Source organism: Rhinolophus sinicus, chromosome 4 (assembly GCF_057876585.1).
Source record: "Rhinolophus sinicus isolate RSI-liver-muscle chromosome 4, RSI-T2T, whole genome shotgun sequence".
Lineage (NCBI taxonomy): Eukaryota > Metazoa > Chordata > Mammalia > Chiroptera > Rhinolophidae > Rhinolophus > Rhinolophus sinicus.
In genome coordinates this window covers 105,384,237-105,405,716 of record NC_142504.1, presented here as the reverse complement: position 1 = coordinate 105,405,716, position 21,480 = coordinate 105,384,237, and the positions used below count along the sequence as shown (strand labels likewise).

General features: G+C 44.7%; 1 protein-coding gene across 12 annotated transcripts in view; it reads right to left on the bottom strand.

Annotated features, from left to right (window-relative positions):
• The window catches only part of NEDD4L (NEDD4 like E3 ubiquitin protein ligase), a 310,035-nt gene that overhangs the window by 5,630 nt on the left and 282,925 nt on the right, over window positions 1–21,480 (bottom strand). For all 12 annotated transcript variants that reach the window (XM_019755309.3, XM_074339904.2, XM_088798016.1 and 9 more), the window contains 9 exons: window positions 19,844–19,965; window positions 17,694–17,764; window positions 15,938–16,033; window positions 10,540–10,613; window positions 8,335–8,395; window positions 6,669–6,728; window positions 6,063–6,170; window positions 4,659–4,755; window positions 4,060–4,132 (listed from right to left, as the gene is read on the bottom strand). In XM_019755309.3, the coding sequence (XP_019610868.2) occupies window positions 4,060–4,132; window positions 4,659–4,755; window positions 6,063–6,170; window positions 6,669–6,728; window positions 8,335–8,395; window positions 10,540–10,613; window positions 15,938–16,033; window positions 17,694–17,764; window positions 19,844–19,965 (762 nt within the window). The remainder of the gene's footprint in view (window positions 1–4,059; window positions 4,133–4,658; window positions 4,756–6,062; window positions 6,171–6,668; window positions 6,729–8,334; window positions 8,396–10,539; window positions 10,614–15,937; window positions 16,034–17,693; window positions 17,765–19,843; window positions 19,966–21,480) is intronic.

Sequence of the window (21,480 nt, the reverse complement as noted above, 5' to 3'; positions counted from 1 at the left end):
AGGAATGGAGGCTGCGTCATTTTCTACCACTAACTCTAACACTCGCACGTATTCTGCATCAGGCCGTGAGCCAAGTGCTTTTCCACGGAGTCACTCCTTTCGTTTCTGTGGCAGGCCTAGGAGAGGGGTAGTGTTTTGTCTGTTCGGCAGATGTGGTTCCTGAAGCACAGAGAGGCCAGGTCACTGTGCCCGGGCTCTCACGCTGGTTGCACGGTAGACTCCAGACGAGAGCCAGGCTGTCTGCTGATCCAGAACCCGAATGCTAAGCTACCTCCTCCAACCACAGTCAGGGAAATAACCAACATTTGGAGTGAAAGGCTGCCTGTTCACAAAGCCTAAAGAGCTGGAGGCTTCGTTCAGGGTGTCACAAATCACCTCAATGGTAGTGAGGCCTTCAGACAGAGGAAGCACACTTGTCTACGAGAGCAAGTTCCAAGTCTGTCTCGGCCCCTTGACATTGGGCAAGTCACCTCCCTGAGTCTGTCTGCTCTTCTGTGCAAAGGGGAAATTGCTTTCAGGGTACTAAAAGGGTCAGATCAGAACATATGTCAAGTGTGCCTGGCACACAGCAAGTGCCCAAAGATGGTGACCACTATTATCCTTCATTCACCATTCACTGAGTGCCCGCATGAGGCACAAAGATTTAGAGCCCCTCACAGAATACATGGCTGTGGGGGTGGATGGTTGACATGTACCTGTCATGAAAAACGGCCATACACCCTCGCCACAGCTAATGATTTAATAAGGGCTAACGTTCAAGGAGCATTTACCCCTTGTATTGTTATTAAGTACTTTTCATTTATTACCTCATTAAAGCCTAGGCATCACCCTGCAAGGCAGTTAACGCTTCACCCTTATTTTATAGAGGAGGAATTCGAGGCATAGAGAGATTAGGTAACTTGTCCAAGGTCACACAGTAAGCAGAACAGCTATTCAGTCCGAAACCCATCTCTAACCACTGTTTGCCTTGTGCCTCAGCATTTAAAACTGCTTCCTCCTGGCACGGAGATACGGTGCCAAGTTTTAAAAGCTAATGATTATCAGTGGCAGTAAAGAAATAGATACATGTCCATGGTGGGCCTTTTAACAACCCCTCAAATGTTTAATAAGAGACACTGAGCGCTCAGATTCCTTAACAGTCACTAAACATTAAAAGACATAGCAGAGAGTAACACTTGCCTCTCAAACTGGAGTTCTCAGCTACCCAGGAATCCTAAAAGTAGTTTCGAATTTTTGGTTTTTATTTTGATAATGATCTCGAGTATTATTTTACCAGTACTAAATACTCCACGTCTGCAGACTGTACTTAAAAGAACTGTTCACAGAAGGTGGCTTTTGTCTGAATTTTAAGTTGCTATTTCACAGTCCAGGACCTGCAATCTCTGTGGGGTCTGGAGATGTATTCTTTGATGCCTGTAACCGTTTTTTCCCTTGAGTACGACCCATTTCTTAGAATTGCTATGACAGTGATTTGAGTTAAATCACATAAAGCATTTAGGACAATGCCAGGAAAATACTAAGTCCTTAATAAGTGTTAGTCACTGTGACTTGTGAGGTGACGGGGCTGGGGTCTGGTTCTGTCTTGCCACCTACTGTGTGACCTCATTATCCTTAGTGGGCTGCAGTGTCTTCATGTGGAAGATTATTTTTAGAGTCAATCTCAAAGAGCAGGTAGGTCCGTGATTCTCAGTAAAGTATAATTTTAAATATCCAAGCAGTGGCCTTTGAGAGAACAAATAAAGCCCTTTACATATCAGAAACTCAATAACTACACCTGAGAGGTTTATGGAAAGTACCCTTGAGAAAGAACCTGATCACCCAGCTTTTGTTCTCCTGGTAAATCAGCTTTGCATTTTGAAGCGTAACTGTGTATTTTACATTTTCATAAAGCGTGGAGGAAATTACACACACACACACACACACACACACACACACACACACAAAGTATATGGCTAAATTTGATTGTGGAACTGTTGCTATGAAGCAGCCAGCTGGTTTCCTACATTATACCGTGTTTCCCCAAAAATAAGACCTAGCCAGACAATCAGCTCTAATGAGTCTTTTGAAGCAAAAATTAATATTAATGCTATAGTAAAATAAGACTAGGTCTTATATAATAAATATAATAATATAACATAATATAATAATATAATACCGGGTCTTATGTTAATTTTTGCTCCAAAAGACACATTAGAGATGATTGTCCAGCTAGGTCTTATTTTCGGGGAAACACGGTAGTACAAACCAGGTCCAGGCTGGGGAGAGAGCCACACAGCAGAGCAAACAGAGTAAGCCCACCCCTGCCAGCCAGTGCTGCTTGCAATGAGCCTCTCCTGGTCAGGTGGCAGTTAGTCTGGCGAGAGCATCATTAAGAAACCTCTTGGGTTGCTTCATTTCTATGACACACAGAGAAGAAAAGAGGCTCGGGCGATAGCCCACTGGGTCGCCTTCCTCCTGTAGGCAGGCCTCGGTCCTTCCTAGGAAAGAGCAGTGATTTTAAACCCTCGCTGTCCGCCTGAACCATCGGGAGAGCTCTGAAAATCGCACGGCCCAGGTCACTCACCAGACCAACTACGTCCAAACCTCTGTGGGCGGGACCCTGGCATCACTATTTTTTTAGATCTAGTGTCATGGTTAGAATACAGATTCTAATTGTGGCAGACCGAAGTTCAAATCCTGTGATTTGGGAATCTGTGAACAGTGGGATCCTGGGCGAGCTTCCTCATGGCCCATGGGAATGAGAACCTTATACCGTAAGGCTGCCATAAAGATGAAAGAGTGCCTGGCCCACGGATGACGGCTGTGCCCGGTCATTTGGCGCTTACCTCTATCTCTCATTATTAGACTATGGGTTTGGGAGTTGTCCATCAACCCCCAGTCCTGGGCTCAGCTCAGTGCTGGCTGCCTCTCCAACAAAGGCTATCACAACCCAAGAAAACTACATTTGAGTCTGGGACTGTTTAGAATAAAAGCTCCAAATTACCAAAACATTCTCCCCTAGAATACAGGCAGAGAATCACAGACAATGACTGTTTTGGGTGTTCGCCAATTTTAGCTGGAGTCAGCTTGCTTTCAAAGGTCTGACGGGGCAACGGTCACGTATGCATTCTATTCACAGCCACACGAATGGTTTAAACGGGAAGAAACTTTCTTTCTAGTGAGGGTCTCAAACAGAAGCCAATTTTTCACGAATACACTTCCATGAGAACTCTCTCCCAGGTGGCACTCTAGTCTCTACCATGGTGCGCTCAGTGGCCCTGTATGGCCACGAAGCCCTCGCTGCTCACGAGGAAAGGTGGGCTGTGTGTGTGTGGCTCACCATTTCCAGAGGGCCCACTTCCACTCGCTTCCGAAGAGCAAGAAATAAAAGCCTGTGGGGAACACCAACGCGAGGAAACTGGAGCTTGGATTAGCAAGAGGGCACTGAGCACTGCCAGGTTCATCCTTGCACTGGCTTCACATAACTCTTCAGAGAAACTGGACACCCGCCTCCTTGCCCTGCATCCTGGAGGTCGCCATGCTCCACCTTATCTCCCTGGGCTGTGGTCCTGTGTCAGACCTCTTACCATTCTCAGGCCACAATCAGACTGTTACCAAATGCCAGAGACCTATGGGTGATTGATGGCCCTGGAAAGCCTTTTAAAAACAGTGTTCCTACAGGGAATTGTATCCCAAGTTCTAAAAAGCCAATTTAATGTTGGAATAAACACTTCATCTGTTTAGAATTTAGGAGCTGTCATCATCTCCATGTTCGATGAATATTAGTGAAATCTCTGCTTCCTAGAGTAATTAGGGAGGGGTGGGGTTGGGAGGAGGAATTCCCCACAGCATGGAGGGCTTAACCCTATATGTGCCAAACACACCAGGTCCGTTCAAAGCTTGCTTTAAGCTTTATCAGCATTCCTATACAATTTATGTTTTCATCGGCACCACTCACATTTCAGACTCTAAGCTATTTCTGGGTAGGGAATGTAGCCTTCTGTAGCCCCTAGCCTTGCAGCAAATAAGCTAAGTATTTAAAATACAGTTTGTTGACAACTGTGCTTTTTTGTCACTCACCATGTGTGAGCTCTGGGCAGTTTTTCAGGACTCCCCCATTGCTCTATTGTAAACAGCTGAGGACCATTGGAACCTAGACAAAAAAAAAAAGAAAAGAAAAAGAAATGCTAAGAGTGCTGCTCACAGCAGGAGAGCAAAGCTAAGGTGTGACTCATGAAAAAGGAAGGAGGGTGAGCGGAGACACCGTCCAGGGCTGCAGCATAATATTTACTCTTTAATGCCGGGGCTAGCAGGAGGTTTGCACAACCTCACTACACAGACTCCGCGTCACCTCCAGCACGGAATCAAGCCAAGTTTCACAGACACAACCACATATGGAGGTGCAGACAGCCACCGCCTTTTAGCTGCACCTTGGGAGTTTACATTGGAAACTACTTTTGGTGGGAGAAAATGACATGTGACCTTTATTAAGCGGAGCAGAAAGTGTGATTTTTTTTTTTTTTTTTAAATCTATAGTATGGGCTGAAGAATTCTGCTTCCTGAAGGTGAGGGGTCCTTTACGCATTCAGTTTATAATCACGTGGATGATTCTGCAAAACCTACTCTTTAAAAATAAACCACACCAGACCAAACTGAAAGAGAGGTAGTATCCTGCTCACCATAAAGTTCGGCAAATCCATTCATAGGCACTCGGGACGTCCCCGTGACAAACTGTAGTAACCGGATACGCTTCTCAGCGTCCATCAGCAACACAGCCTATGGACAGAGGCAGAGTTATTACATCCCCACGTGGCATTCGGCACACACTGCAGACAGGCGAACTTAACCTTCTTTCTGTGGCAATGGGAGACCGAGACAGTTGACTCTGAAAAGTCTTTTTTTTTTTTTTACGTCCACCATACTACTGGCCTCTCTCATCTTCGAGAGTGAGCGATCATAACGTCTCTTTCTTCTACCAATACGTCAAAATAAATGATATAAAAAGCAAACTCTTGGATGGCACTGAGCTCAAGTTTCTGTGTGTGAGGCTTGCCAGTTCCCCAAAGCCAATTATAAATAAATATACAGGGTTCGAGAAGTGTCAACCCCGGGGGAGCCCAGGTTAGGGGGTGGAAGTTTAGACTGCAGACAGATTCTCTAAAGATAAGATTTTATAAAAAGAAAGAAGAACAGAGATAAGGATAGGCCTCTGAAATAATCTATGTATCTTACATGTCTGAATTATTACAAGAATTGAGTTAGCTTTACTGGTAAGATTACTTGAACTTGTAAAAAAAAAAAAAAAAAAAATATCCAAAATCAAAACTGAGCGAAACTTGAACTAGGATTTGAGATTCTCCTTTTTTCTTTTTATCTCTATTTCTGCTGGCACTTGAAATGTTATTAAAAATGGACATTCAGAAATTAAAACAAGTGATATGATTTCTTATTTCTGTAAAATAATCAGCGTTTCCCCCCTAATTGTTCTTTTAAAGTCCGTTTACTGTCTTTCCCTTGGGCCTACTTCACTTTTCTCCTAAGCTAAACAGAATGCAAACATTGGCCCCAAGATAGTAAAGCAAATTTCATTTGTAGCCATCGCCGACTGAAAGATAGAAAAGATCAAAAAGGTTGTTGGAACTAACAACAACAACAAAATATCGGGAAAATGATTTTTTAACTGAAAATGGCATCTTGGAAAAGTCAGTCCCGAAGCCCGTCTTCGGCCGGAGAAGCCTCCCATTCTTATGTATACTTTGGAGGACTAGTTCCAACTCTTGAATCTAACGACCTCTTTTAAGAAGCATCCCACTCAATGGGTTCCTCAACCAGAAGTCGCTTTAATCCGGTGGTCAGGGAAAGGCAGTGCGCTTTGATACGGATCAGACTTATCCAGGGACAGCTGTCCACTGGAGTTACAGAAATACAGCAGGAAGGGCTGCGTCTAGCTCAAGTTTGTGTCTTCTCTCCCCCAGAGCCCCAACTTCCAGCAGCTGGACTAAAGCAAGACCATGGGGAGGGCCACACAGCGCCCTCGGGCCTGACCCAGGTGAGGAGCAGGGCCCCGAGGACCCTGGCCTTACCTTCCAGAACCATTGGATGACAGGGTGGTTTGGGCAGTAGCCGTTCTTGTAAATAGAATGTTGTCTCCAGTCATTTACATCCACGTCGCCCAGGCCGCACATCAGCAACTAGAGAGTGACCAGATACAAACGGGGCAGGATGTGAAGTTGCACACAGAGAAACGGCCTTTCCTCAGCGTCAGCACTTTGCCGTGTGCCAAGCAGGTAAGCTGGCAACTCATGAAAACAAATGAAGGGAGTACGTCTTCCAAATCTTACCGCCCCCACGGATCACAGACACACGTAGGTACTGAGGGGGACACATGGCGAAAGCTTATACAGGCCACAACGTTTCAAACTGGAAATTAAAACTCCAGATCACGCTTTGCCGTCCCCCGCTAACCTGAGCATGGTGCTCACAGATTTCCTTGTGCTCCATTTATAGTTGCTCATTATCGGGGCTGTTTCCCCTTCGGAGAGGTTATTTGTCTCAATATTTGAAATACCACCTAAGCTCACTCCCAGCACATCATGGATCAGAGAACATTAAAATATCATTTGTAAAGCAATGAGAAACTTAAAAAAAAAAAAAAAATCTAATTTACACAAAATGTTTACAATACAAACCTCCAGCTCATTTTCATCAAAAATTTTAATCAAATCAATAGGAAGCAGTTCCGTGAATCCCTGAAAGAAAGAGAGAAAAAAAATCACCCTAAACATGCTTTTTTCTTGAAAGAGACATATTTTATAGGAAAAACAAACTTTTTGCGTTACCTAAGAAAAACACATTCTTTACTAATGATTTCTATGCCAGTGATAGTAGCTAGCTGGTAGTTGTAGTTCCAATAAAAACAGCATAGTCACAATATAAAAAATTTGAAAGCGAGCAGGATCTGGAAGGTTCAGGTACTTGAGTATGTGTGGAAAGCCTATGAAAACATGGGTTACTGTAGGCAGGCAGCGTCCAAGAGCCCTTTACGACACAGGGCTGTGAGTGAGAGTGTCCTGAAATACACAGGCCACAGACGAGCCAGAGAATCTGTTCAATGCTCAGGCAGCAAAGGTGACGAGGTGAAACACAAACGAAGGCAGTGTGATCGGTACAGAAGAGACTGGGGGCTCGGAAACCTGCTTCGACTCCCAGCCAAGCATCACTGACGAGTACAGGGAGCTAGGGCCCCTCTCCGTGCCCCTGGGTCTTGTGTGTGACCACTTTCTGAAAGTACGGCTGGATCCCCTGGGGTGGGGCCCAGGCATCTGCTTCCTGGGTTTTCTTATCTAAATAAAGTATGAAATCTGCTGTTCTCAAGTACCTCTAACTCACATGTTATGCCTCTACGTCCTGAACATTTCTGAGCATCCTGCCAGGGGCTGGGGCGTATTTACCACGTGTTGGTTCCTGAGCTGGAGTATGCTTAGGAGCAGGGCCCCACGAGAACTGCGCCTCATTTCCATGGAAATTTATAATGTGCACTTGGGGCTCGTTCCTAGATTCGCTCCAAGTAACTAAAACCCATTACCAAGATTTAAGAAGGAATTTCACTTCTGGTCAAAGTGAACCTTTTTTTAAATGATGAATCCCCCTCCCCTCCCCTCTCCACTAGGGGCCTCTCACCAGGGGCCTGGGGGCATCACTGACGTTAAATCTTGGGTCTGAGAAGTCCCTGTTTTGCCCTGTAATAGGTGGACGCTGGCACAGGTGGCATGGTATAAGGTATAAACCCAGCTTAAGAAACTGTGTTTCACATGGACCTCCATAGGAAAGACGGCTCTGAAGGCAGCCATGGAGGAAGGGGGGAGGGCACTGGCAGTGGGGCAGGCGCAGGACTGGGCTGTTTTATACTACTCAGCCCCAGCCCTCCGATTTCTGAGAACCTGTCCCCACAGCACAAGGCACAGATGCATCTCCCAGCCTTCGCTTGCGTACTGCCTGCAACAGCGGGACAGCCAGTGGGTCTGGCCTCTGTGGGGAAACCTGCCCTTCTGGATCAAGCTTGTAAAAAGTTCTCTTGAAAAACAGCCCAGGCGAATTTAAAAGTAAGAGAAGCAGAGCAAGAGAACACTAAACAAAAGACAACAAATGAAAGGGTGGCAGTGCAGTGGCTGAACGCTCCCGTCCCAGGGCTGGGTCAGTGGGGTGAGCTGTGCAGTCCTGACCTTTCTGCCATGTCCTCACTCCACGCCCGTCTTTGAGCGCGTGATCATGTCCACCCCACCCCACCTCAAGGAGAAAAGCCATCCGCTCTCACCCTGTGACTACAGGTAGAGAAGCCCAGTGGGCACAGCTTACCTCCAGGAAGGCGTTCATTTGCTTCTGGACCCGGTTCACAAACCTCCATTGGATGACTAAGCTGCCGGAGAAAAGGGGAGTGTTTAACCACCTTCGTCATTACGAGCACTCATTTTTTCTTCACACCTGTGACTGCTTCTCATCAGACAGGGGAGAGAAATCCCTACAATGGCAAAGCATGGGAGGGGTTGTGGGGGAGTTGGGGGAGCGTCTGGTGCTGAGGCACACACTGTTTATTAATTCTTTCGAGAGTAACTGGAACACATGTGAAAAATCTAAAATCTTACTGCGGATTTCAAAAGAATAGTTAATCCCCCCCCCCCACATCAAGCCTGAGTTGATCAAGTTGCTCTATAAATGCGACCACATGGAGAAAGGGGGGAAAGGTCATGGGGTAAATACATACATATATGTGCACAATACGTGCACACCCACACAAGTATGCATATATTTTTAAAGGGAGTACCCAGTACAACATATATTGTCATATGCTTATTTCATTCAAGTATCGACTGTACTGATGTTCAACAATGATTTCTCAGCAAAATGATTTACACTAATCCTTCAATACCAAAATTTGGGGAATTAATGGTAGGAGCTCTTTAAGCAACAGAAATGCACTGAAGCCAGTTTCCTTCTGACAGTGTCTAGTGTACAGCAGAATGTATTGCCAGGTGAATCAACTCCGGATTCATCTAAAGTGTTCCATTATGAGATAGCACAAGGACCTTGTCATAAAGGGCTCTCACCTACAAGGTGGCACCACGGCGATGGCTCTCGAGGACCAGCCCTGCTCACCCGCACTGCCCAGCCATATCAGGCTTTACTGTGCCGAGAGCTGCAATCATCAGCCCAATAACCTTCTTCTTGCACCAGAGAAATATAGGAGTCGGGGAGCAGGTAGAGATTTCAACTGTCCTTTTTCTCAGTGAAGCCAGCTGAAACTCTGCCTGACCCCACACCCACCTAATTTGAAACCTAAAAGAATTAACTGCAAAGAATGACGCACAACACATATCACAATATCTGAATCCTCAGACTTTCGACCCCAGTCACCTGGGGTGGAGTGGTTTTAAAATCTGTTCAAAGCCTGTACTTTCCGAATGAAAATAGTGGTGTCTTCCAGGGTGCTGTCTGCTTGCTGAGACTGTCTAAGTTCAGAACAAGTGTGCCAATTAATGTGCACACGTAAGAATGGCAGTATCTTATTTCTTGTGTTTTATTAAGCTCAGCAAGCTTTGAACTTGGGCGTGGAGAAGAATTCTGCTGTGTAACACTCCATGTGTTGTCAGGGTCTCTAAGTAGAGAATCCAACCCTCTCCAGTTCCTCCTAAGTAGGAAGGGCAGTAGATTTTCATTCGCAGATCACACTAAAAGATGCCAACACTCCGAATTAAGTCTGCTGACCAATTACACTGAGAAAAGAGAAGCCCCAGCTTGCTGAATCAAAGAGCCAGGCCACAGCTGGAGCCTGTTAGATGAGCAGAAACCAGGACCCGGGGACCAAACACTGCTGCACTGACCTCGTCTTTGCTCTAGCGCTAGCGAGGGCAACCTGGCAATCCTTGGAAAAATCCCAGAATTGTATGCTTGAAGCATACATATATACCAAATTTGAAAATGTGATGTGCCCAACAGAAAGACCTTCTGCCTGGTATAAATGCACTAGGATTACTTAACAGCTGGACTTCTAAAGGACTCAACATCTTATTCCATCAACTGAGGCTGAGACTGGGTTAAGAAAATTACAAATACCGGAAACAATTCATTATGTTTGCATGTGCTGAATTTCCCCATCCATTTTCACTATTTTGCTACATTTTCACTATGGAAAAGAAGTTGGGAGAGAGATGAAATATTTTACTTTGGTTGTTCCTAAATTTACCCACTGTTCTTTGATACTTCATTCCCCTGTTGCGGTTCTCAATTTTAGACTAGATATCCACATACTCCAATAGAGTGTCTGCCACGTGACTCAGTCACGTACACCCTTTCCTCCTTCCGCTGCTCTCTCCTATGGCAGCAAACTGAAGTCATGATATGAGTCATACTTCCCACCCCATAATTCAACTTCCTACTAGCCCAAACCAGCAAGGAACTCATATTGTTGAAAATATGTCCATATGAACTGTTTTATAAGGCAAGGGATGCCAACCTAATACGCCGTTCAATTCAATAAAAGGTAGTAAATATGTATATACGTACTCAATATATTCCCTTTTGTTTTCATTTGTAACCATTATTTCTGACCCATTGGGCTTCAGATCCACTTGATATGTCTGTAATTACAAAGATAAAACAGCGGTCACCATCATGAAGTTATTCTGTATATTATTACTGAGTAATAATATCTTACTATAAAAGGAAGATAAGCAAAATTTATTCAGAAATAGTTTAGAGTAAACAGGCTTTGTGTACAAGAGAATGTCTAACGAGGTTTTTAAGTTGTTACAATGTCACACATTCAAAGATGTTATTATTAAAAGCAAATTATGGTTATTTATGAGTTTCAATTATTCTTCATACATTTAGCAACAATGGAAAGGAGCAACATTTTTTCATCTGCTATTCATTTATTAAGAAATTAAGTATGTTAACAGAAAAGACAGGGCACATTCATCAAGACGACCGAGATCCAAATTCTAATGGATTTTATTTGTTTCCGAAAATTAGATTTCATAGTCATAAAAAAGATATGTTGAATTGCTTTCAAAGAGGCAAAATGCAGGGACTTAAAAGAAAGAACCTAAGAAACGAAGCTGGAGAGATGGTTTTACCTGATCATAAAGAGCTAAGCAGCTGAAATGAAGGTATGGCCTTCTCCTGTCACGTGGGCCAGCCCTGGCTTAATATCAGTGAATACAAAGCAATGAACGGTAGAAGGGAAGGGAGGGAGAGGCCAACTGTTTTACAAATAAAATGTTTATTCTCATAAAAATCTTGAAAAAAGAAAAAGGAATAAAAAAAAATACCACTCACAACTGCCCTATTCAAAGATAACCACATCCGTATTTTGGTGGGATTCCTTTCAGTCTCTCCCCCGCCCCCCCCCCCCCCCCCGCGCCCACACACACACACACATACCCAGCTACATCTGACAGCAGGCCACGCCTGAAGGAGGAGGTTTTCCAGAGTACGTTTCCAGCTTACATCCATCAAGAGGGACAGATTCAAGCCTGTACTGACATCTTGCTTTGGCAGAGGCCCACGTTCAGCCTTCCTCCTTCCCCCAGCCACACACACCCAGGGACAGGCTGGCCTCTCTGACCTGAATACTTAGATCTTGCTTATCGCCAAAGGTTTGCTCTGATTATGCACTCGATTATTGTTCCTATTCACATTGAGACAGCTTTCCCAATCAGAGCACATTGATCTAGTCCCTTCACATGTTTTTCTTTATTTGGGAAGTATCTGGGTTTTCCACCACAAGACGGAACTCCATTTTTCAAAATGTCAGCTCAACTCTTTACTTTCCCAATATGGACTTGAACTGTTATTGTATTTTCAGTTTTGTTCAAATCCTTCCTCCCTGCCCGTGTTCCCTCTCTCCACTGCTGTCTTTCCATCTCATCCAGTTTTCCCCTGTGGTTCTCTGTTCTTATCCTGGACAGGTCATGGCAACTCTTGAGGCTGTTAAACAGTTTTGCTTAGGGAGTGGGTGGGGATGCTTCTTATGGTAAAATATTTTCAGTTCTTTGACAGTTATTTGGAAGTTTGTGGACAGTATTTATTTATACTTTTACAGTATTTTTTAATAAACTCGTGAAAGTTCCCCACCCTTACCCCCCACCATTTCTTCCTCCTCAAAGATTGTCTTGCTGTTCCCCTCAGGAATGAACCCTTTCTAGCAGATCCACACCAAATGACAAGTTAATAAACTCAACCCCAGTTCTGGGTACTGAGAGGCTTCCAGCACAGATCAGCTATAATAAGATAGAATTTTTTCTGGGAGTTGCAATTTCCAGAGGGCTATTAAATGGCAGGGTCAACCACAGATGAAGTTGGGTGGAGAGGGGGAAGGAAAAAAACATCTGGTGCCCCCAAAAGCTGATGAAAAAGAGCCAAATCAGCTAGTGTTGCTGAGTGTGGAGAAATGGTTCTTCCTACATCGTTGGTGGGATTCTAGTGATTTCATCCTTTTTGGAAGATGACTTGGCAACAGGCATCAAAATTTTGATGTGCATATCCCTTTTCTTAATAACTTCTCTTGGAATTTATACCAAGGGAAAAATTGGTCAAGTGTACAAAATATGTATTTTCAGGTATAATCACTGTACTGTTTATAGAGTGAAATACTTGAAATGGCCTAGATGCGTACCAACAGGGCATGCTTAAAAAGTATATGATCAATTAAATGGAATTCACTGTAGCCATTAAAATGGTATACATTGATATGTACTGACATGGAAAGGTATCTAGGATATACTGAGTTAAAACTACGCATTGTACACTTCCATTTCTGTAAAAAAACATCTTATATGCATGTGTTTACAGAGAATTATTCTGAAGATATAAATCAGAATTTTAATTGTGATTTTTCTCCAGGTGGTTGGTACTTGAAGTGATTTTTTTTATTGTGCTGGCTTTAATTTTATTCTAAAGATTAATCTTTTGTAATCAGATAAACTACATACTAAAATAATATTTTTTGTGGTTTTTTTTTTTTTTAAAGGGACTATACTATTCATACCAAGCTAGGAGGTCAAACCACCATGGGTCTGAGGGCAGTGGTCTGGTTTTTCTGGTTGATTCTGACCGAGGATTTCTGCAGACGGCAGTGACAGATGGCTCAAGGACAGGCAGAGGAGGGGGGTTTTCAGGTCTGCTCCCTAAGCGTCAGGGGTAATTCCTAAGAGCCTGGCCATCAGTGCCTCTTAGTCTAAGCTTTCCACGGTGTTAAATGTGTGCCATGCTTGCTCCTCACTGACAACACTTTAGTGGGTAGTAGCTTACAGCTGCTGTGCAAATGCCACTTTTTAAACTGGCTTCCAAAGGCTGGACTGCAGACTGCTTCCTGTGGCTCAGGTGCCATGTTAGGCTCGTCACAGGGGAGATCACTGCTGTTCCTACTAGGCAGGTACCATCACCTCCATTGTCTTGCTGAGAGGGAGGCTTGGCAGGAAGTGGAGAGAGCCTGGGTCAAGCCTGAACTGGTCTGATGGCAAAGCCCACACTCTTACAATGGGATCAGCCTGACTCTTTGTGCATAAATGTCTTGGGCCTGCCGCCACCTCTGCCTGTACATTCTAAGCGTGGCCTGGTTGTGTTTGTGTGTTTCCCTGCCACTTCACACCTGCTAATTTCAGACAGCGCTGCTACAGGAGGGGACGGATTGAACGTGCTCACAGACCGTGCTGCATGTGCCACTGAGGCCACCTGCCCACCCGGCCAGATGAGAGAAGCAGGGACCGTCCAATCAGGAGTGCAAGTCCAACAGGGGGCCTGTGTCAACCCTCGATTCCCATAGTTGACGTTAGGGGCCAAGCTCAGGAGCCAATCCGGCTAGAGAGGCAATGGCCAAGGCCCAGGCAGGCAGACTGCTCTGACAGGACACCAAGGCAAGGAGAGATGGAGCCAGTGCTAGAACCCAAGTGTGCTGCTCCTTGGGAGCATACCCTTCTCCACCTCGTCTCTGGGGGCTTCCTGCCACCCCCGACCACTTCCCCACTACTCACTGGGCCAGCATCAGCACTGTCTTGTGGAAGAATTCTTTAAGGACCCAGCACGCAAAGCACTAACACGGAGCTCACTAAGTACTTGTGGGAAAAAAAGGCCTATTTCTGTAAGTCTGCTGGCCCGAGGATGAACTTAACTCTCAAAGACTACAAAGACCAGAGGACTTGTGACTCTCACAGCTGAAACGCTGCATTCACATGCTTCCCCCCAATCTTTCCAAGATGCCTTATGCCCAGTGTCTGAGGAATTTGCTGAGAAGCTGCTTGAATCACATGGCATGTACTGGACTTGGCCAGGCAGGTTTGGCTCTTCTTCCCCTATGCTTGGTGCTCCACGAACCCTGTGGGACGATCGTCAGGGGCTGGACCTTCCTCACCCTCCCGGCCTCTCCCCGCAGACATGGAAGCGAGTGACCGTGCTGAGAGAACTGCATCAGCCCCCCTTTCTACCTCTGCATTTCCTGTAGCCGCCATCCATTTCCTTGACCTGGTCTCTGAGGAGCCAAGGCCTCCGCCCTTCCTGGGGCCACTTCCACATTGGGCTCTGGGGCTGGTTCTTTCTAGTTTCTGCCAGGACTTTGCTCTGTCTCTCACCTTTCTCTCCTATTTCCAGTTTCTGCCTTTTCACTCACTCCCTTTCTCCAACCCAGTGCTTCTCAGCCTATTTTCATGAACACCCCCTAAAGAGCTTTTATAGCTCCCCTTCCCATTTGCCCCTTTTCTCCCATGCAATCTTAATAAAGAGATCCACAGTACATCTGTGACATATACTGTTGCCCTTTGGAGGTCCACAAGCCATTGTAATGGCTGAGACCTTCGTCCGCCCAGAACCAAGTTTTGCCCCCTTGGGGCAGTGGCTCCTCAGTTGAGAATGTATGCCTTAAGCTAACTAACTCATGCCTGGTCCTGAAGAATTTTCCTACAGGCCCGGTGCCCATTTTCTGCCCCTCCCCCCTGCACAGCTTCTTAAAAGCCCACATTTCTAGTGCCTCTTCGAAACAACCAAATCAGATGCTGCTGTACTGAACTTGCAGTAAGAATTTCTACTTATTCTAGCGCTATAAGGGTGCCTCCTCCAGGTAGGGTGTGTGCATGTGTCTGTGTGTGTACATGATTGCGTGGGTATACGGCTTATTCTTTCCGCTTGGCATAGGACAGTTGTTCAAATAGGTTGAAATCTGTTCATCTGAAATGCTACTTATGGTAGGCCCCAGAAACCAGCAGCTCCAGAGTCTCATCAACCATTAAGAAAACAACTGGCAAAATAATGGCAACAGCTGCAATTTCATACATGAAGTGACAGATACCGCCAAACTTCATGGTCTGGTATTTCTACTTGTGGAATGAAACAAACAAACAAAAAACGCAGCTCCAAGCACCGAGAAAGGCCGGATGCATGGCATTTCAATTCTGTGGTAACTTCACTCTGCCGAAGAAATGATGGCATCTATTGGCGCAAGACAGGCATGGGTTTCCTCTATGGGTTAGAATAACCTGCATCGCAGGCAACAGTTTTGCCGAGGACTCAAAGAGGTGAGGGCTTAAGTGTATCACTGATGCCCACGGTTTCGGTTCAACAACTCTATTCTGAGTGCCGGCTGACCCCGTAGCAGACAGTCTGCCAGGTGGTGAGCCAAAGGCAGACCCAACGCTGCCATCACTAAGACTGAGCCTGGTGGGAGAGGCAGATGCTAAGCTCCGAGTCACACAAATAAATGCAAAGTCATCCATGGCATATGCCACAAGGAAACATGGGAGACATCCTGAAGTAATATGGTCTGGGGTCAGGCGCGTCGGCTCCATTGAGGAAGGGACCTGTGAACTGGGGGGGTTGGTTTTAATTGTCCAGCAAAATTGGGTTACAACCTGTGAAGCAGCAAAGACTCTCTGAAAGTCAAAGAGGGGATCCTGGGGTGCCCCACACATACCTGCCCAAAGTTTTCTTCATCGATGCAGAACATGAGGTCCAGTTCAGTAGGATCGTTCTCCAGGATCCATTTCAAAGAGTTGTAATATTCACTATCCTACAGTAATGACATGGAAATTAAAATTAGGCTTTTTTCCCCCCCAAAAGACAAACTTGTTTGACTTTAAATAATTAAGTCCTTCTAATTAATTCCATTCAGACAGGTCAAGAATTACATTAGTCACTAATGTAATGTTTTCTGCTCCACCCCAAACCTACTCTACCCCTTTAATTTAAAATACAAATGAAACAAATGTTTTAGTAGCAACAGGGGTTTGTAGTTGAATGCTGTCCTGTGTAGAGGAAGCAGCCTGCTCTGGATGGCGGTCATCAAATTATAAAATTGAACGTGTAGAGATTAATATACTTCCCAACTTTTAAGAGTGAAAACATCAGAGGACCATAGGAAGGACAGAGAACATTCTGAGTATCAGCGGTTGAAAGCCACGCCCCTCGCTGTGCTTTTACAAATCAGGGTAAGCAAACGGGATGGCTGCTCTGGTGTCAGAACCCAGAACACAAGCCGCAAAGGCCTGGCCTCCTCCCCCAGGGGCTCTGGTGCTGGGACCTGATGGGCTCTGAGAAGGCAAAACAGAATGTGTGCACCATCTGGCAACACGGGGTATAAAACTAATTAAGACTCAGAAAAATGTCTGTGTTCCTAGCTTCCTCATTGTGCAATAATAAAAGCATCAAACGTTAAGTTCAAGGTGAAAGTTGAAACAAAAATCGGAGACTGGTACTGTGGCTGTGTCTAGCAACCTTCCCATGGGAAAACCAGGGAGAGGATACAAGTGCATTGCAGCGTCCTCCTCTGCTTTCACACAAAGGCGATGTGATAAACGGTGATCGGTCCTGGTAAGTAATGAGAAGATGGTGCATGGACCCAACTACACAAGAGACAAACACAGTTTGCACCACAGCAAGGCCAAGGGTATCCAGACCCTCTGACTCGAGTGACAGTGAAAGCAGATCTGCAGATACTCTAAGGGACAAAGATGCTTCTCGATGGCTCTGTGTGAGTGTGCTGGGGCTTGGGCAAATACTCCTAGGCTTAGAGGTGAGACGGTGGGGGTACAGTTAAATTAAAAGAAAAACCGAAGCAAACAGTAGATGAAGAAAAGAGCATCAGTTTTCGTGCTTGTAGAAAATCCCTTCAGCCTAGATAAAATCAGTGAAATGAAACATGGAAACCCAAATCACTTTCCAGAAAACGTATCACAGCATTCATTTTCTAACTCGTTTTATTCCTCTCCACATGCAGTGGTCGCTTACCTTTCCACGTCTAGGGTGACTGTGTGTATCCTTTCCTTTATCTAGGCTTTTGGCCTGTGTCCCCGACATTTTATGAGATCAGAAGACAGAGGGACAGCAGATGAATCTCTGAACATTCAGTACTAGCACTTTTCGATGGAAAACAAGGGCTACAATGAGGTCTCCAGATGAGTCTTGTATTTAATTTGGTCACCCCAGCCCTGGCTCAGTAGAGGTAACTGACATGTGGCTGTATCCAACCCAAGTACCACACTTCTAGTTAATGGGAACGACTTGGTTAGAAAAATTAAGGAGATCAATTCATTTCTCGAACAACGAAATGTTTTCACACTGAACGATGACACCCATAAAAACTGCTGTGACTACAGCATGGTCGCAGCTACTTCTCTGTAAGGCACGAGTGGCCTGTGATGCCCAGCGGGAGTGATCTGTTATTTACTCACCACGGATTCCATGTCATTCAGAGTTATCTGCTTCCCCAACATCATTTTGTAAAATGGTCTAATGAAGAAACCTAAAATATGATGAAAACGGGGTTAGTTTCAAATCTTTTATACTGTTGTGCACGAGAAGTGACATCCAAGATTAACGTGCCTGCCATTTGAATGAAGGACCAGGACAGGACCGTCAAAGTCTTTCTATAGGAATCTGTGACCAAGGAGATGAGGGCCTGTTTTTTGGGGGGGAGACGGGTAGTAATGAGGGCAGTTACGCTAATAGAGGTGGTATCGCAGAAAGGGGTCAAAAAGGCTCCTGGGAGGTAACAAACAAGCCTCAAGGAGTGAGTATCACACACCTCCTCAGCGGGGGCACTGGCACCTCAGGCTCGCCCCCCCATCCCCACCCCCCATCTAATCAGTCACTAATCCTTTGTAGCGTATTCCCACTCTCACTGGCTCAGGGTGGCCCGAGGGCTGCAGACTCAAACACCTCTGGTGTCTAGGGAGGTAGAGAATGAAGCTGATAGAAGGGAATATGAGTGCTCAGACTTTGGGGGCACTCCCATTTTTAAGAAACTAAAGACACTGCTGGACACACACTCTGTGGCCATCCTGGCTCTCAATTTTGTAATTCCTCACGTACGCTGGCATCATCTTTTGCAGCGGTCTCCTAGACACCCCCATTTGTTCCTGCTTCTCTCGTTACTCCCTCCACGGAGTCTTCCCTTGGCCAGCCCTTCCTCTTCTGAAATGGTCCCAGCTGCTAAATGCTCAAATCCTACCCCCTCTGCAAGGTAAGCCTGATATTGGTAAAGCGCTCTCAGCCGAACCAGTGTCTCCTGGGAGTTCTCCGCGTGTTCCCTTCTGCTCGGGCTCTATCACTTTGAGTCTTCTGTTTTTTCCCCACTAGACTACAAGGTCTCTGAGGTCAGGACCACATCTTCTCTGTATTTCTTGGGCAGTAATGAGGAGGAAATACAGGAAGGGGACGAGATGGAAATCTTCTATTTCCCTACAGCAACTAAGAATGTCTTCTCACTTGGCAGAAGGTAAATAAAATGGCCTTCTAAGAAAAGGCTGAAATGGATTTTATCAGTGGAAACAGTCTATGGTATGACTCCAGCGTTGCATATTAAAATATATTCACAGGATACACGTATACAGAAAGAATACAGTTTCTTTCTCATCAGGAAAAAAGTGCTTATTTCCCCCACTTAAAATAAAATATTGAAATCAAGGATCAAAATCAGCTAGCAGTTACTAGTAAAAATATATTGAAGGATAAAGTACAGAGGATACATCAATTACTTATTAGACTAGCAAAGGTTCTATAGATGCAATTAACATAATTTCCCTGGAAATCTGTATAGACTGTAATGTTAAATTCAAATCCTACTCTCTCTCTTCCATCCTCAACCATTTCACCCCCAAATCCTTCAAAATATTACCGATTCTCCCTCCTCACTGATTTCTACAGTGTTCTCTTACTTTTGAAATGACTAAATCCACTAGAAGTCTCTATTATAAGCCTATATATATAGCCAGGGAGGGGGCTTCATTTCTAACTTTTAAGGTTCCTTGAAATTCTTCCATGACTTAAATGCTCTAAGTAAGAATGAGATTATTTTGTGCCATCTGTTTCAGCAGTGGTCCCAGGGTCAGGGATTTAGCTGAGTTATAAATATTGCTTTGAAATTAGTTATAGTCTTTTCTCATTCAAAAAAATAAATAATAATTTGGGGACAAATGAAACAATAGCAAGATATTGGGTGAATTACATCATTTTAATTAACTTTTCAATTATCTTTTCCATCTGTCACCAAATCTAGCTCTCACTAAAGGAAAGTTATTCTGGAAAATAGAAAATGCACAATTACAGAATGTTCTGTGCTTCACACAAGGTATTTTTTTGTAAAAAATTTTTAAACTGTATGTTCACACTATGTCCTCAGTGCTCAAATTAAGATGACATCAGGGTAAAGAACCTCCATTATGAGCAAAACATAAAAATAATTTATTGAAATACACAGAACCAGTGAAGCTTTGCTTAAAAATCTATATGATGTAAAAGATAAGACACTTAATAAGGAACCACAAACAGCACTGAGTGCTGTCCACTATTTTTATTACTTCAAGACTTTTTAATAACTTACCATCTAAAAGTTTCCCATGAAATACTGCCAGACCAGCAACTCGTCCAATAAAAGTGAAGTAGGACAAATGGTCTTCATTACAGAGGCCTGAATTGGGATTGATCTGAAGTGTGTAGTTGTCCCTTTGGGGAGGAAGAGACAGAAAAAGCCCGATCATATTTTTCAGTAAGAAATGCAAGAATTTGAATTCTCCTTTGCCACCTGTCATTAAGCTTTTATAGTGCACGTGCAAACTTTCTGCAGCTGATGGGGAAAGGCGTTAAGCTAGAGAACGTGACTTACCGTTTAGTTAGCCCCTTTCCATGACCAATGACCAAGGTCTAACAGAGCTGGTGCATATGCCCTATGTGAGTTAAACCATAAGAAACTGTTGTAAGGGGGGTGGGGGGTGGGAGATGAGGGTAAGGGGGTTCAAATATATGGTGATAGAAGGAGAACTGACTCTGGGTGGTGAACACACAATGGGATTTATAGATGATGTAATGCAGAATTGTACACCTGAAATCTATGTAATTTTACTAACAATTGTCACCCCAATAAATTTAAAAAATAAGTTAAAAAAATAAAATAAAAGGACAGACCACTAGGGAAAAAAAAAAAGAAACTTGATACTTGACTATTTTTGAGGAACAAAAATGTCAATTTCATATGGTTCTGCCAATATCTTGGGAAGAGGCAAAATGCCACGTAACAAAGGGACTGCACACGGGAGGGAGTCCCTTTAGGTTGTCTACGTGAGGAGGAGGCTTCATTCCTTTGAAAGGCTTTTGGTTTGAGGATTAAGATTTTCCCTACAGGTCCAACCTTTGGTCTGGCCGCCACTGTACCCTGAAAAGCCACAAGACCCCTGGGAGATGCACACAGCTGTCTCAACAATGTAAACCACAAAATGTTTTCATGTCCCTAATTGTCCTTCTTTGGTCTCAAAATCATGAAGATCGATGGTTTTCAAATTGGGCTCCATAGACAGATCCTCCGGGAATACGGGTGAGAGATGAGGATACAGTCTCCCTACCCTGCCGCTGTTTGAATGGTTTCTCTCAAGCTTACGTAGCTGGCTCTCTCATGGGACTCGGTCACAACCAGGACAAACAAGCTAGGCAATTCCTGGCTAGAGCAACTGGCTAGGATACTGAGGCTGCCTTCCAAAATCGCCCCTAGGAGACTGGCACCAGGTGGAAGATGTGGACGAACCCATGTCCCCTTAGCGAATGGGTTGCCTTTCCTCAAGGTCAACAGCTATTCTACAGGAGGCTCAGGTCCAGCCTAAGCGTTTGGCGGTTCCACACCCTGGGGAGGAATGGTTGGCCTTGTAAGCAGCCAGCATTTGATTCCTGAGAAAGCGGTTGAATCTCTTAGTTTCCATGCCTGGCAATGGTGAAATCCTAATGTGAGAGAGGATCTGGTTCTTCCGTCACAGGACCAGGGCACGGCCCTTTGGGCTCTGATGAATGCGCCTCAAAGCCACCATCATTTGCCTTTAACTGGTTTAACTTCAGAAACTATTTTTGTTCATAAGACGACGATGACAACAGAGACTTTCTGAATTGTGACACTGAAAAATTCTCCTGAATTAACATAACATGACCAACGAAAACTGCCTTTTGTTCCTTACCACAAGTACCCAGCCCATGTTC